At 39.9% G+C, this 13,751-nt stretch overlaps 2 protein-coding genes across 6 annotated transcripts in view; both read left to right on the top strand.

Annotated features, from left to right (window-relative positions):
• tsc1b (TSC complex subunit 1b) overlaps positions 1 to 4,565 on the top strand; it is a 59,255-nt gene extending 54,690 nt beyond the window's left edge. For 3 of the 5 annotated variants that reach the window (XM_072240389.1, XM_072240388.1, XM_072240387.1), the window contains 2 exons: positions 1,225 to 1,383; positions 3,035 to 4,564. In XM_072240389.1, coding sequence (XP_072096490.1) covers positions 1,225 to 1,383; positions 3,035 to 3,506 — 631 coding nt within the window. In that variant the 3' untranslated portion in view covers positions 3,507 to 4,564. Of the gene's footprint in view, positions 1 to 1,224; positions 1,384 to 3,034 lie in introns of all 5 variants that reach the window. The other 2 variants (XM_072240385.1, XM_072240386.1) reach the window with 1 other exon arrangement.
• A 912-nt stretch (positions 4,566 to 5,477) lies between these two features.
• Positions 5,478 to 13,751, top strand: part of gtf3c5 (general transcription factor IIIC, polypeptide 5) — a 28,117-nt gene continuing 19,843 nt past the window's right edge. Inside the window, exons 1-4 of the mRNA XM_072240383.1 lie at positions 5,478 to 5,705; positions 6,601 to 6,826; positions 8,525 to 8,723; positions 13,456 to 13,651. Of these exons, the coding sequence (XP_072096484.1) occupies positions 5,490 to 5,705; positions 6,601 to 6,826; positions 8,525 to 8,723; positions 13,456 to 13,651 (837 nt within the window). The 5' untranslated portion in view covers positions 5,478 to 5,489. The remainder of the gene's footprint in view (positions 5,706 to 6,600; positions 6,827 to 8,524; positions 8,724 to 13,455; positions 13,652 to 13,751) is intronic.

Raw genomic sequence — 13,751 nt, 5'->3', positions numbered from 1 at the left:
TACTGTCTACTCCTCCATTCCTGTTTCTTTAAACCCTCCTCTGCCCTGCTCATAGGCCTTCTCCCTGTAACCTCTGATGCCATGTCCAATCAAGAACTTATCAATCTCTGTCTTAAATGCACCGAATGACCTGGCCTCCATAGCTGCCTGTAGTAATAAATTCCACAAAATTACCACCCTCTGGCTAAAGAAATTTCTCCGCATCTTTTTTAAATGGATGCCCTTCTATCCTGAGGCTGTGCCCTCTTCCCCCACCATGGGAAACATCCTTTCCACATCTACTCTGTCCAGGCCTCTCAACATTCGAAAGGTTTCGATGAGACACCCCCACCCCCCCCCCATCCTTCTAAATTCCAGTGCGTACAGACCCAGAGCCATCAAATGTTCCTTGTATGATAACCCTTCCATTTCCAGAATCATCCTTGTGAATCTCTATGAATCCTCTCCAATGCTAGCATTTTCCTTTGATGAGGAGCCCAAAACTGCGCTCAGAGTGAGGCCTCGCCAGTGCTCACATCACATCCCTGTTCCTGTATTTTAGACCTTCTGAAATCAATGTGAACATTTCATTTGCCTTCCTCACCACCTGCAAGTTAACCTTTAGGGCGTTCTGCACAAGGACTCCGAAGTCCCTTTGCATCTGTTATTTGGATTTTTTCCCTATTTAGAAAAATCTGTACATTTATTTCTATCACCAAAGCGCATGCCCATGCATTTTTCAGCACTGTATTTCATTTGCCACTCTCTTGCCCGTTCTCTTAAACTGTCTAAGTCCTTCTCCAACTTAACTGTTTCCTCAACACTACCTGCCCCTCCACCAGTCTTTGTATCATCTGCAAACTTGGCAACAAAGCCATCTATTCCATCATCTAAATCATTGATATACAGCATTAAAAAGTCCCAATGCCAACCCCTGTGGAATACCACTAGTCACTGGCAGCCAACCAGAAAAAGATTGTTTTATTCTCACTTGCTACCTCCTACCAATCAGCCAATGCTCTAACCATGCCAGTAACTTTCCTGTAATACCATGGGCTCTTGACTTGATAAGCAGCTTCATGTAGCACCTTGTCCACAGTCATGGTAGGGTTTTTGTTTCAGTTGACAACTGAGGTTTATCTTCTCACTATTGCCATCTAGAATGATACCTTGGGAATTGTATGGGTAGTAGGGAGGGCTGGCATTGAAGGTATCTGACCAATCCTGATTGTCTGTTTCTTTCAGTGGAGAGCTGCAAGCAGCAGAAAGCCGATACGAAGCTCAAAAACGGATAATACAAACTCTACAGACTGAAATATTGGAACTTTACAGCAAGTTGGAGCGGACAGAACCTCCAAAGAAGATATCTGCAGCAGAAAGTACTGTTCAGTCTGCAGAGGAAAAGTAGGTTCTTTTAAGTTAACTCAATGAATGTTGTATCATATGAATTGAAATGCTCCTTTTCACTTTCTATGGTTAGAATTCTTTATCTGTTTCTGACTAACCAAGTGAAATCATCTAAACCTTGCCTGCCCTGAGGTAGACAGATCGTAAAGGAAAGCTGATACCTTGCAGCAGTTTGCATCGAGATAGTTTGTCATGTCTAAGCTTCAAGATTTTTTACCCCCTTGAGTCTAAAAAAAGTATTATCTACTGAAAAATCATGGAACTGAGAAAGACCTTTCAGGTCTTCACAGAACAAATTTAGACATATGGACAATAAACAAATTTAAAACTCCACCTTTGAGTAAAAACAGTTATTCAGCTCTATCCAGAGGCAAAAGCTATAACTTTCACTTTTAATAGAACTAGCACATCTCAAAATGCCCAACGCTGGCCCCCTAGGCCTGAGTTGACGTAGTAGTACATCTCAAAGTAAACTTAAATTCTGCTGATTATAACTTTTCTTCTAACGCTGTAAGATTGTCTTGAGTCTTACAATATTCTTTCACAGAAATAAGTTTCTTAATTTAGATTAAAATATTATGCACGACTTTGATTTGCAGATCTTCCGCCCTTGAGGCTCATTTTGCCCAAATAGTTCATTAATTATTCTGTTCTTTAGCTAAAGTCACTGTCATGGCCTGCCTTCTGCATTTTGTTACTACTGTACGTGCAGATGTGTTTATATTTTAAAACTCAGGTGTTTGTAATGAAATATCACCGCTTTTTATACCTTGGTTTCTGACGTCCAACCATTCATCCTGCTTTCTAATTCAGTGAAATAATTTGAATATTTGATTGTCATACAAGATCGGTGTGGAGTCAGTTAAGTCTTACTTTACCTTTCAATCATGTTTTATCTTGGAAATTCCATGTGTTGCATCAACTGTGGGTTTTTTTTTTAAACTAATTGTGCCAGAACAGTATGCAGGAAGTCTGGGAGGGGGGAAAAACACAGAAAAGGCTGAAAATTATAGGTGAGGCATTGTCTGTGTTTGGGTCACTGACCTGATTTGGGTCATATGTTTTCCATTGTTTGGTCTTTATCTCCAAATTGGGGAATAAGTGTACCAATTTTCCTGATCTGGCAACTCCTATTGGGATTGTATGTGTCAAGGTTAAGTGGAGACACCATGTAGTATGGTTGTGAACACATGAACAAGTGAATGCCCTCTTGCCCGAGGTGCCAGGTACCTTGTGGTATCCCTAATAACATGCTTGCAGAAATGGAAAGTAATTCTGATGGGGTTGAAGTTGATTCAAAATTGGTGTGGCATTTAAAATGGAATGAACCAGCGTCTGTGCTGTATAATTACCTACCTAAACGGAAAGCAGTTTAAATTAAATTCAGTTTAATTTTACGACCCTGCCCTATCAAGATACAGGATTTATTTTAAATCATTTAAGATTGATTGTAAAGTCTTAATTTGTCAATCTTTGGAGTCCTTTCTCCTTCATAATGATCCCTCCTCCAAACGGTTGTGTTAAATTGAGTATATTCAAGGCTAGGTAAGATCTGAGAACAAATAAGCTAATGTAGACAATCAGTATGGTCTTGCTGCATGTCTGCTGTTTAATGGCCTTGTCTTATGTACTTTTCTTGTATAAATAGGTCTGAAAACATTATTTCTGAATCAGTTGATAAGACCATGGATGCGGAGAACAAAGGCGAACAAGCCAAGCCACCAGTGGCGCCCAGCACATCATCTGATCAATATCCCGAAAGCAAAGCAGAGCCACCTCCAATGATGACTGAGATGATGGACCAAAGCCAGCGTGCCCCAAGTATGATCTTTCTGGAGCAGCCCACAACACCTGTCACGGTTGGCTCCTATCCCAGTTCCAAGAGTTTCCTTGGGATGCGTGCCCGTGAGCTGTTCAGGAACAAGAGTGAAAGCCAATGTGACAATGAGCGGCCGAAGATGGATAGCCTTTTGGACTCCCTCAAAACTGACTGTGACATAGAGCTGGGCAGTTCTTTGGGCCCCTTGAAACTGCAGGTGCCTGTTCAAGTTTCCAGTTCTGAAAGCGTCAGGCAGCTCAGCATAATGGACTACGACGAAGCACATCATGACCAGAATTAATTGTTTGGGGGTAGGGGTGGGAGAAAATAGGTGGAATGGAAAGAAACTTAGTCAGTATTATTCTGAGCAGTTAGTGCCTGCTTTGCTTTGTAAGCATGTCATAAGTTTAAAACAAGGTACAATCCAGTAAAGGGCACATGTTCTCCCTTCAATGGAATGTTTATATATTTAAGAGGAAAAAGGCATCAAATTCCTGTGTAACTGTGAACAAATGTTGTCTTTAATGTTTTGCACTACATTATGTTGTACATATGTCTGTATACGATGGCCACCCAGTTATGATGGAACATCTGATTGGAATCTTTTATACTCCCTCCCTTTCAAATGCTTGCTGCTGACCCAATCGGACTGCTCCTCTTCAGTTGGGATGGAAAGTGTGACCTTAAACATCCATCGTACAAGCAGACTAACCATCTTGCGGTGTTCAAAGGAAAGGCTGGACCAACTCCCCGCAAGACCTATCAGACTGTGTACTTTAAATAATGAAATATTGCTGTGATTTTATTTTTAACCGCCCCCTCCACCATTTATTCTAGTGCTGCAGTTGCTGTTTCCCATACTGCAATGATTTAGAATCTTGAAATTGCTCACCACTTGAAATCAAGCCAGAGGCTGGGAACAGAACTGCTTGTTGTGAATCTAAGCTAGAGACCTTGACTTGCCATTTGAAGTGTAGTTGGTTTTGTTCACGGTATCTTGCCAGATTCATGTCTCTTTGGAGGTGGGGGCAAAGGTTTGGTTTGACTGCTCAGAGACAGTATTTTTTGGGATTCACAGTCGAGTTGACAATATTGCGCAGTGATTTAATAAAGGGCTACCCTCCATACTTGCAATTCTGCTGCAGTAAGTTTATCTCCTGACTCATGGTTACTTCATGTTGACAGAAATATCACTATCTTCTCTGCAAATATAAGCCTTAATGCAGCATCAACTGCAGCAACTATTGTTAAATAAAATCATATTGAAAATAAAGGAAGCCTGTAAAACATAATGTAATGTATAAGCTATGGCTGTCCTACAGAAACAATAAATCAAAGTTATAATGGAAAGAACAAGATGCAGAATCAGGGAAAAGCCCTTCAACTTTTATTTGTATCTTCTGATCTACAGATACACTTTAACTGATCCTTGATCTTGTTTCTCTTTCTATAGCGGGAAAATTGTTTTTATTCAACAATTGTGCAGCTCAAGTAATTCCAATGCTTTTATTCTCTGTAATGAAATTTATCAGTTCATCTAAGTGGTCTGTTATGACAAATCACACTCAATCTTAGATTCCTGGTGAACCAATACATTCAATTGTGTATTTTCACTTCTAAATATTGAGTACAAGCCAGTGGCCTCAAGATAGCTTTTGATTGCGATATCAGACAGCATAAAGTTATTAGACTATCTCAGAAGAATTTGTATCCTTCAGAAATGAATGCTAGTGCTTCAGCATGAAATAGTGAATGGGCACTTTTTGCACCAAAGACTTGTCCAAACAAGTCTTGCTCAACTAGTCCAGTCTCCTTGCAATAAGGTATTACCTAATTACTTGCTTCACCTACAATGATTACTGTTCTCGTCATGAATCAGCACCAAAACAATAAGATCCCTCTTCATATCAATGTGGCATGTCTCCTTTGTTAACGTTTTCAGGTATATCATGCATTACAAAACCAATGCATATTGTATGTATGCTATATATGCAACACAAAATGCTGGAGGAGCATTTAGGAAAAGAATATAGTCGACGTTTTGGACTGAGACCCTTCCTCAGGATATATATTTATACACATACATACATACACACCCACACGTATAAAATTTTATATTTGCCGATTCAAAATTTTATGGGGGATACAGCTTGAACACATGATATTTAATAATTAGATTGCAGTATTTCGTAGGTATGATTCTGATGTGAAGCGGAACCAATAGCATGATTATTAGTTCCTGCTTGTATGCCGGACGTAGTTAGCTGTAGGACGAGAGGCTGCGATGGCGGCGGGTGTGCGGGCGGTGGGGATGGAATCCGAACTGGCTACGGAGTCTAAGTCTGGTCAGGGCTCTGCAAGATTTGTGGGTGCACAGACCACGGCGGTCAAGGTCAACTTTGACGCCGAGAAGCGACTGGTTTGCGCCGAGTACCCTGGGTTGGTCCGCGACCCGCTGAAGATGCTGGAGACCCTGGGCGGGGAGGAGGGGGTCTCCCGGGTGAGTTAGTGAGCTGCCGCTAACCTCTAGTCGTCTCTCCATTACCTCCGCCCCCGACCTTACAACTGTTTATCCTCCGTCAGATTAGTGACAAGATTACGTTGCCAGTCAGGCTCGATGGGGATTGTCCTGTTTAGGTTATGTCCGTTCAAATCTCACACATAGAGGCTAACTATTCAGGGAATTGGGAAGTGTACTTTCAAGCCTGTCCTTCAGGTGAATTTACCAAAGCTAGCCTATCCATCACATCAAGGAGGCCCTGAAATGTCCCACCGCGTGGAGGAATGCACTATAACACGCAAAAACTCAGCAGCTCCTCCAGCATCTGTAGAACGTCTTGTATTTAACATTTATTCTAACCTGGGCTGGATTTCTAGTAGGTAGAAATAATCCATAGGGTTATCCACACGGGAAAAATACTGGAGGAAGAGTACGACATTACTTCAAACAAGTGTATTAGTCACTTGACACACACATTACTAAAATAATTTGGTCATTATTAAATGTAAGTTGTTCTATTAGAGGCCTGATATCCTGCACTTAAAATATATGATTAGCTGTAAAGTGCTCTGAAGTGGTCTAAAGTCAGAAAGGGTTGTTTATAAATCAGAACTTTCCTTCTTGACCTTGCTTGGTGCTGACAACCCATAAGGTCAGAGACTTATTGACAGGCATCTTCCCAGCTTTCCCCAGGATATCATCCAATACTTACCAGGGGATTTTATCACGACTTAACACGTGTTCGTAGGTTGTGTGGTGTTTGTTAGACATTGAGTATAGCATCCTTCATACTAAACTTCTCTGATTCTGAAATTGTTTATCCACTAAATGTGCTATACAAGTATAACCAATGTTTATGATAATAATCCTTGAAAATCTATTTATTTTGGAATAGGCTTATGCTGATCCATGCAGGAGGCTTGAACTGCACTTCCGTCCAAAGGATCCTTACTGCCACCCTGTGTGTGGTAACCGCTTCCCTTCAACCAGTATGCTACTTAGGGTCAAAAGGAGAAGGAGAAAAATTACTGCAAAAGAAACTTCAAAGGAAGGAGAGAGCGAAGAGGTTAAATATGAAATGGAAATTCTTGGAATTATTGGGACCACTTATAAATTTCAGGGTAATGCATTATTGGATTGTATATGATTCAGATAGTTGTCTTCAGAATAAATGAGAAAATAAAAACTGTAAATTCAGTTCATGACAAATTTTCATCTGGCATTGCCCATAATATGCAGGAGTTTGTTTGGGAGAACAGGGAAGAGGGGGGAAGAATCTGTGATGATGTGTCACAATCTTTGCTGACTAAGGGACATTTGCAGGTGGAGGGAAGAGAAGGAAAAGCTTGCGCTAGATTTAAATGTGTGATTCTGTGGCACCATTTTGAGGAAAGATCATTGGTTTGACCATAATGTGTCTCTAACATTTTTAGCCAATCCCCATAATGTTGTTTGTGGGTGCTTGTGCAAAGGGTCTGTCACATTTCATGCACTGCAAGAGTAACTATACAAATACCTGAATGGTTGCAGTTCTGCTGGGATTCTTCAATGTTAACAAGTGACAATCCTTTGGTTTTATCCATTGCTTCCTTTGGATGTAGTTCTCAAAGTGCCCCTCTGTCTTGAATTAACTGAGCACCACAGTAACGTAGCAGTTAGCGCGACACTCTTACAACTTAGGGTGTTGGGGTTCAATTCCGACATCATCTGTAAGGACTGTGTCTGTCCTCTTGTGGAATGTGTGGGTTTTCTCTGGGTCCTTTGGCTTTTCCCACAGTCCAAAGCTGCACTATTGGTTAATTGGTCATTGTAAATTGTTCTGTGATTAGGCTCATGTCAAATCGGGTTGCTGGGCAGTGCAGCCGAAAGGGCCAGAAGGGCCTATCTACACTGTATCTCTAAATAAAATAAGTAAACTGCAGAATACTTTTTTCCCCAGTCCCCATAAGAAAATGCTACACTTGAATTTCCTGGGCGGCCTCAAGGAGGCAACATTCTCTTATTAATCTGTGGTGAAATTTGCATTCAGCAGTTCTGCCGAAGGGTCTCAACTGTACATTTTTTCCCATGGATGCTGCCTGGCCTGCTGAGTTCCTCCAGCATTTTGTGTGTGTTGCTTGGATTACCAGCATCTGCAGATTTTCTCTTGATTAGAATATTGTTATAGCTATTTAGTCTATGTCAGTTCTTAAAAAAAAGTTAACCAAATAATAGCCCCACTACCTCCTGTTGTTATCCTATAGGCCTGCAGATGGTTTCCTTTTTAAATATTTATTCAATTTCCTGTGCGCCTGTTGAATCTGCTGAATCTTGGCCTACCAGGTTAAAATAATTCCCTCCTCTTCTCTAGTTATTTTGCTATTAATTTAATTGTCTGAGTTCTCTGTTAACTGACTGTCCTGCCAGCTGAAACCATTTTTTAAATTTGCTCTTGCCTACAAATGTCAGGGTTTAAGCACTTCTTTTAAGTATCTCCTCATCCTTCTCTGTTGCAAGAAGGATGGTCAAACATTTCTTACTACTAAACTCTTGTTACACTTTAAAAATGTAGGACCCTGAACTGAATGCAACTGTGATCTAACTGATAATTTACAAGATTTTAAGCACAACTCTTCCTTATTTTCACTTTGAGATTATTACATATGAGCCTGATCTATACCAATGCTGGACACCTCAAAGTAATGGATTATTTTCTATCACCCAGCTCTTGCTTCCTCTGTCAATTGATACACATTAACACGACACAAAGTAAACCCCCCCCCCCCCGCAGTTTGTTTCACTAATCATTGCTTGAAGGGTTTTCTGATTATGTGTTACAGGTATGTCTGATTTCCAGTTTCTTGCCTTGCACAACACGACAGGAGGCTCACAGATGTCCATGTATGACAAAGTCATCCTTCGCAAGCCTGAACACAAAGAGTTTTTTGACCAGGAGTTGCCACTCTACATTCCTCCTCCAATATTTTCCCGTGTAGATAATCCTGTGGATTATTTCTACCGACCAGAAGTCCAACACAGGTCAGTATAGATAATAAACACAAGAGATTCTGGCAACGTTACCTTTTCTTAAAAAAAAACTACACAGCTGCGCAGATCAACCATTACTCTGAGAAGGAATTTAAAGAAAAACATGGTCTGAAAACAGCACAGCACTTTAAAATTTATTAATATAATCTTCATACTATGAATATTTAAAAAGAAAATTGAAAATTATGTACTTTTGACTATTAATTGAACAGTATAATTAAATACAGTACAAAAAAGAACTTTTCATGAACTTTTTCTAGTCGATCTTTATTAGAAATCCATTGTCCAGATTAATTTTGCATCCAGATGAAAGATAATCCTCATTAGGTCATCCAAGTGTTCCACTTCTAATCTGTTTCTGAATTTGGATTTGACTCGGTTCACAAGACTAAATCCATGTTCGCAGTCAGCGCTAGAAGCTTGAAATACTCAATGATGGCAACAAGAATACACAGTTCTTCAAATTCTGCATTTCTAAGCATGGCATTCAACATATCAGTGAATGTCTTAATTGAACCAGTCTTAACTTTCTCAGAAACAAAAAGTTTGATATCACTGTATTTCTGTGATACTTTTGAGGAAACACTTTCTTAGTATATAAAAGGAAATCCCAGCTGCGCAGCAACAAAGGCTGTGTGCGTGGGAGCATTTCAGTTGATGCATGGCTGCACACCCGGGCAGCTTAGAGGGAACAGTGGATGCTGTAGATGATGAAAATCCGGAGTAACAGACGCAAAACTTTGGAGGAACTCTGCAGGTCAGGTAGCATCAATGGAGAGGAATGACAAGTCAATATTTCAGGCCAAGCATCAGTATAGATTACCAGTATTGGGAACTTAACTCATTAACACCAACGACAATTAGATAGCCTACAGAGAGGAAGATGGTCTCTTCAATGTCAACAAGACAAAAGATGATTATCGACTTAAGGAAAACTTTCACCACTCACATTCCTCAGCGGCACAGCAGTGGAAACTGTAAGTAGTTCCAAACTGCTGGGAGTGCACATCTTGCACAAACTCCTATGGTCCCAGGACACATTCTACACAATCAGGAAAGCTCACCAATGCCTCTGCTTTCTGAGGAGGCTGAAGAAAGCTGGACTGTGCACACATATACTCTCCTCATTCTACAGATGTGCAGTGGAGAGCATCCTGACATGCTGCGTCACTGCATGGCATAGAAACAGCACTGCAGCAAACAAGAAAGCTCTACAATGGGTAGTCAAAACTGCCCAACACACCAACCGCACTAGCCTATATGCCATCAAGGACATACGGTGCCTATAAAAAGTATTCACCCCCCCCCCCGAAGTTATCATGTTTTATTGTTCTACAACACTAAATCGCAGTGGATTTAATTTAGCTTTTTTGACATTGATCAACAGAAAAGACTCTTCCATGTCAAAGTGAAAACAAATTTCTAATTTCTACAAATTGGTCTAAATTTATCACAATTATTAAACACAGTAATAATTGCATAATTACTGACCCTCTTCAAGTCAGTGTTTTGTAGATGTACCTTTGACAGCAATTACAGCTTTGAATCTGTGTGGCTAGGTCTCTATTAGCTTTGCACATCTAGACACTGCAATTTTCCCCCCATAAAAATGCTCAAGCTCTGTCAGATTGCATGGGGATCATGACTGAACAGCACTTTAAGTCCAGCCACAAATTCTGAACTGGATTGAGGTCTGGACTCTGACTTGTCCACACCAGGACATTAAATTTGTTGTTTTTAAGCCATTCCTGTGTTGTGTTGTTTTGGCTTTATGCCTGGGATCATTGTCTTGCTGGAAAACAAGTATCCCAAGTCGCAGTTCTCTTGCAGACTGTATCAGGTTTTCCTCCAGGATTTCCCTGTATTTTGCTGCATACATTTTACCCTTCCAGGACCTGCTGCAGTGAAGCATCCCCACAGCATGATGCATCTACCACCATGCTTCACAGTAGGAATGATATGTTTTTGATGATATGTGGTATTTGGCTTACACCAAACATAGCGTTTATTCCAATGTCCAAAAAGCTCAATTTTGGTTTAATTAGACCACAGAACCTTCCCCCCACTGACTACAGAGTCTCTTCTACATGCCTTGTGGCAAACTCTAGCCAAAATTTCCTGTCATGTTTTTTTCCCAACAGTGGCTTTCTCTTTGCCACTATCCCATTGAGCTGTGACTGGTGAAGCAGCCAGGCAACAGTTGTTGTATGTGCAGTCTCTCCCATCTCAGCCACTGAAGCTTGTAACTCCTCCAGAGATGTCGTAGGTCTCTTGGCGGCCTCCCTCACTAGTCCCCTTCCTACACGGTCACTCAGTTTTTGAGGACAGTCTGTCCTAGGCAGATTTACAGCTGTGCCATTTTCTTTCTATTTCTTGATGGTTGATTTAACTGCACTCCAAGGGATACTCAGTGACTTGGAAATTTTCTTGTATCGATCTCCAGACTTGTGTTTTTCAATAACCTTTTCGCAGAGTTACTTAGAGTGTTCTTTTGTCTTTATGGTATAATTTTTGCCAGGATACTGACTCACCAGTAGTTGGACCTTGCAGATACAGGTGTATTTTTACTACAATCAATTGAAACACCTTGACTGCACACAGGTGATCTCCATTTAACTGAATGTGTGACTTCTAAAATCAATTGGCTGCACAGTGATGATTTGGTGTGTCATATTAAAGGGGGCGAATACTTATGCATCAATTATTTTGTGTTTTATTTTTGTAATTAATTTAGATCACTTGGTTTTCAATTTGACATGAAAGAGTCTTTTTCTGTTGATCAATATTTTAAAAAGCCAAATTAAATCCACTGTGATTCAATGTAAAACAATAAAAAATGAGAACTTCCAAGGGTGGGTGAGTACTTTTAATAGGCAATGTATATAGAGAAAGGGCTAGTAACATCATGAATTGTTTGTCCCACTCCCATCAGGGAGAAGGGTACATAGTATCCAGACCAGGACCATCAGATTCAAACTGTTACTTTCCCTAAGCAGTAAGGCTGATCAGTACCTTCACCCACTGACCCACTCATTTACTGGAAATGAAATTAAACACACTTGAGTCTTGAAGGGGAATATCCCCTGCACTACCACTTTGTCAAGACCTCTAAGAATCTTGCATCGTTCAGTGATGTCCTCTCTCACTCTTCAAGACGTGTTCAGAATTGAGCCTAGTCAGTTTAGCTTTTGCTCATATCCCTGCCCCTGCATTCTTGATATTAGTCTAGTAATCATTCTCTAAACTGCTTAATCCATTAATACACTTCTAAAAGGGAAACCAATACTATACATAATATAATATATAAGATGTGGTCTCCCCAATGTCCAACGTAAATGAAGAATAACCGTCTCTACTTTTGTATTCAGTAATAAGCAATAACATTCTATTGACTTGACCTGCTGTTCTTTATACTAGACTTCTGTGAATTATGTGCAAGGACACCCAAACTCCTCAGCATCTGCAGTCTCTCATTATCTTGATAATATGATCCCTTTTCATTTTCCGGTCAAAATGGATAATTTCACAATGTTTTTTGCCCACTGACTTAAGCTGTTTATGCTTCTATGTGGCCATCACATATCCTCTTCACAACTTAATTTCTTTTGCATTTCATGTAAAATTTAGTTACCAAACCTCAGGTGATTTCGTCCAAGTAATTGTAATAAGTTGTAAAATTTTGGCACCCCCCGATGCCGATTGGTCTCGCATACTAAAACAAAGTGGAACATAATCACAGACAGAAGTCCCATTTATGTCTACTCCATGTTTCCTATAGGCTGGCTAAACTTTTCACAGGAAAATGTTACCTCCAGAAGCTTTTATTTCCTGCAATAATCATAAAAATTGTTCTCTGGAAATCTAAGTCTCGTACTTCCACCACTTTATCTTTATCCATGGCACATAACTTCTACGAAGGACTTCAATACATTGATCAAATACAACTGCTCACCTTGAATTTTTTAAGTGCTCTGCTAAAACCTCTTTAAGAATAGCCACTGATACTTTCTCAAAATGGCAGATGTTAAGCTGATTTGCCATTTGGGAAACTTATCAGTAGCTTTTTGGCTGCCTTTCCTTTTTGTATGAAGGCCCTTACTTTTGATTCCTCCCATCACAGAAATATGACCATTCTGTCTATTCTGTTAATCTGTTCATCTTAATTCATTTTTTTGTAGCAAAGAGCTCCAACCTGTTTAATTCTTACCAATCATTGATAATTTTCAATCCCAAAAATAAAATTGTTGCATCTCTTATATTACTTTAACTGATTTTGCTCAAAATCTATTGTATTGATATATTTTGTCTTAGTTTTTAAAGCCATATCCTTATCCTCCTATAGATTCCTATGGATCAGCACATCCCAGTGAGCAGTTTGGTTGCTGAATTTTCCTTATGTTATAGCAGTTTCTTAAGAAAATAAATTCCATGGTTACATGATGCTTTGTGACATGCTGGATTAAAAAATGTTTAATTACATTGAGAGCTGCTTTACATTTTATTAATAAATATACATTTATTTGCAAAGTGTAAAAATTATAGCAGTTGCTTTTCCTAACACTGGCCATGTATCCATCCTATTTGCATTTTGAATCTGGCATCTCATTTTTAGATTCTGTGGCATTTATTTGTTATTGGCAGAACAGTGCCACGTTTAGATGGTATGATGTAGTGAGCAAAACCAGTTGGCAGCAATTCACTTTCCTCTTCCTCTCTTTTCTAGGGAAGGTTATCACCCTCCAAAACTGTCCAACGAGAACTTGATCGGTCTGGGCCGAGCCCGCCGTCCGCACAATGCTATATTTGTGAATTTTGATGATGCTGAGGTCCCATCCCAGCCACTTGAAGCTGCGGTTCAGAACTGGAGAAAATTTAACACTCAAGCGATAGACCGGAAAGCTGAAGAAGAACTGAAAGCGGTGAGCAGTAAATGTATCCCTAAGGTGCTTGATTGTTGTTTATTTAAATCGTTGCTGAAGTTAACTTTTTTAATAGAGTTGGTAAGTTTTCCCTGGTGAA

The sequence above is a fragment of the Mobula birostris genome, chromosome 22, assembly GCF_030028105.1.
Source record: "Mobula birostris isolate sMobBir1 chromosome 22, sMobBir1.hap1, whole genome shotgun sequence".
NCBI lineage: Eukaryota > Metazoa > Chordata > Chondrichthyes > Myliobatiformes > Myliobatidae > Mobula > Mobula birostris.
This window is presented reverse-complemented; position numbering and strand designations above follow the sequence as displayed.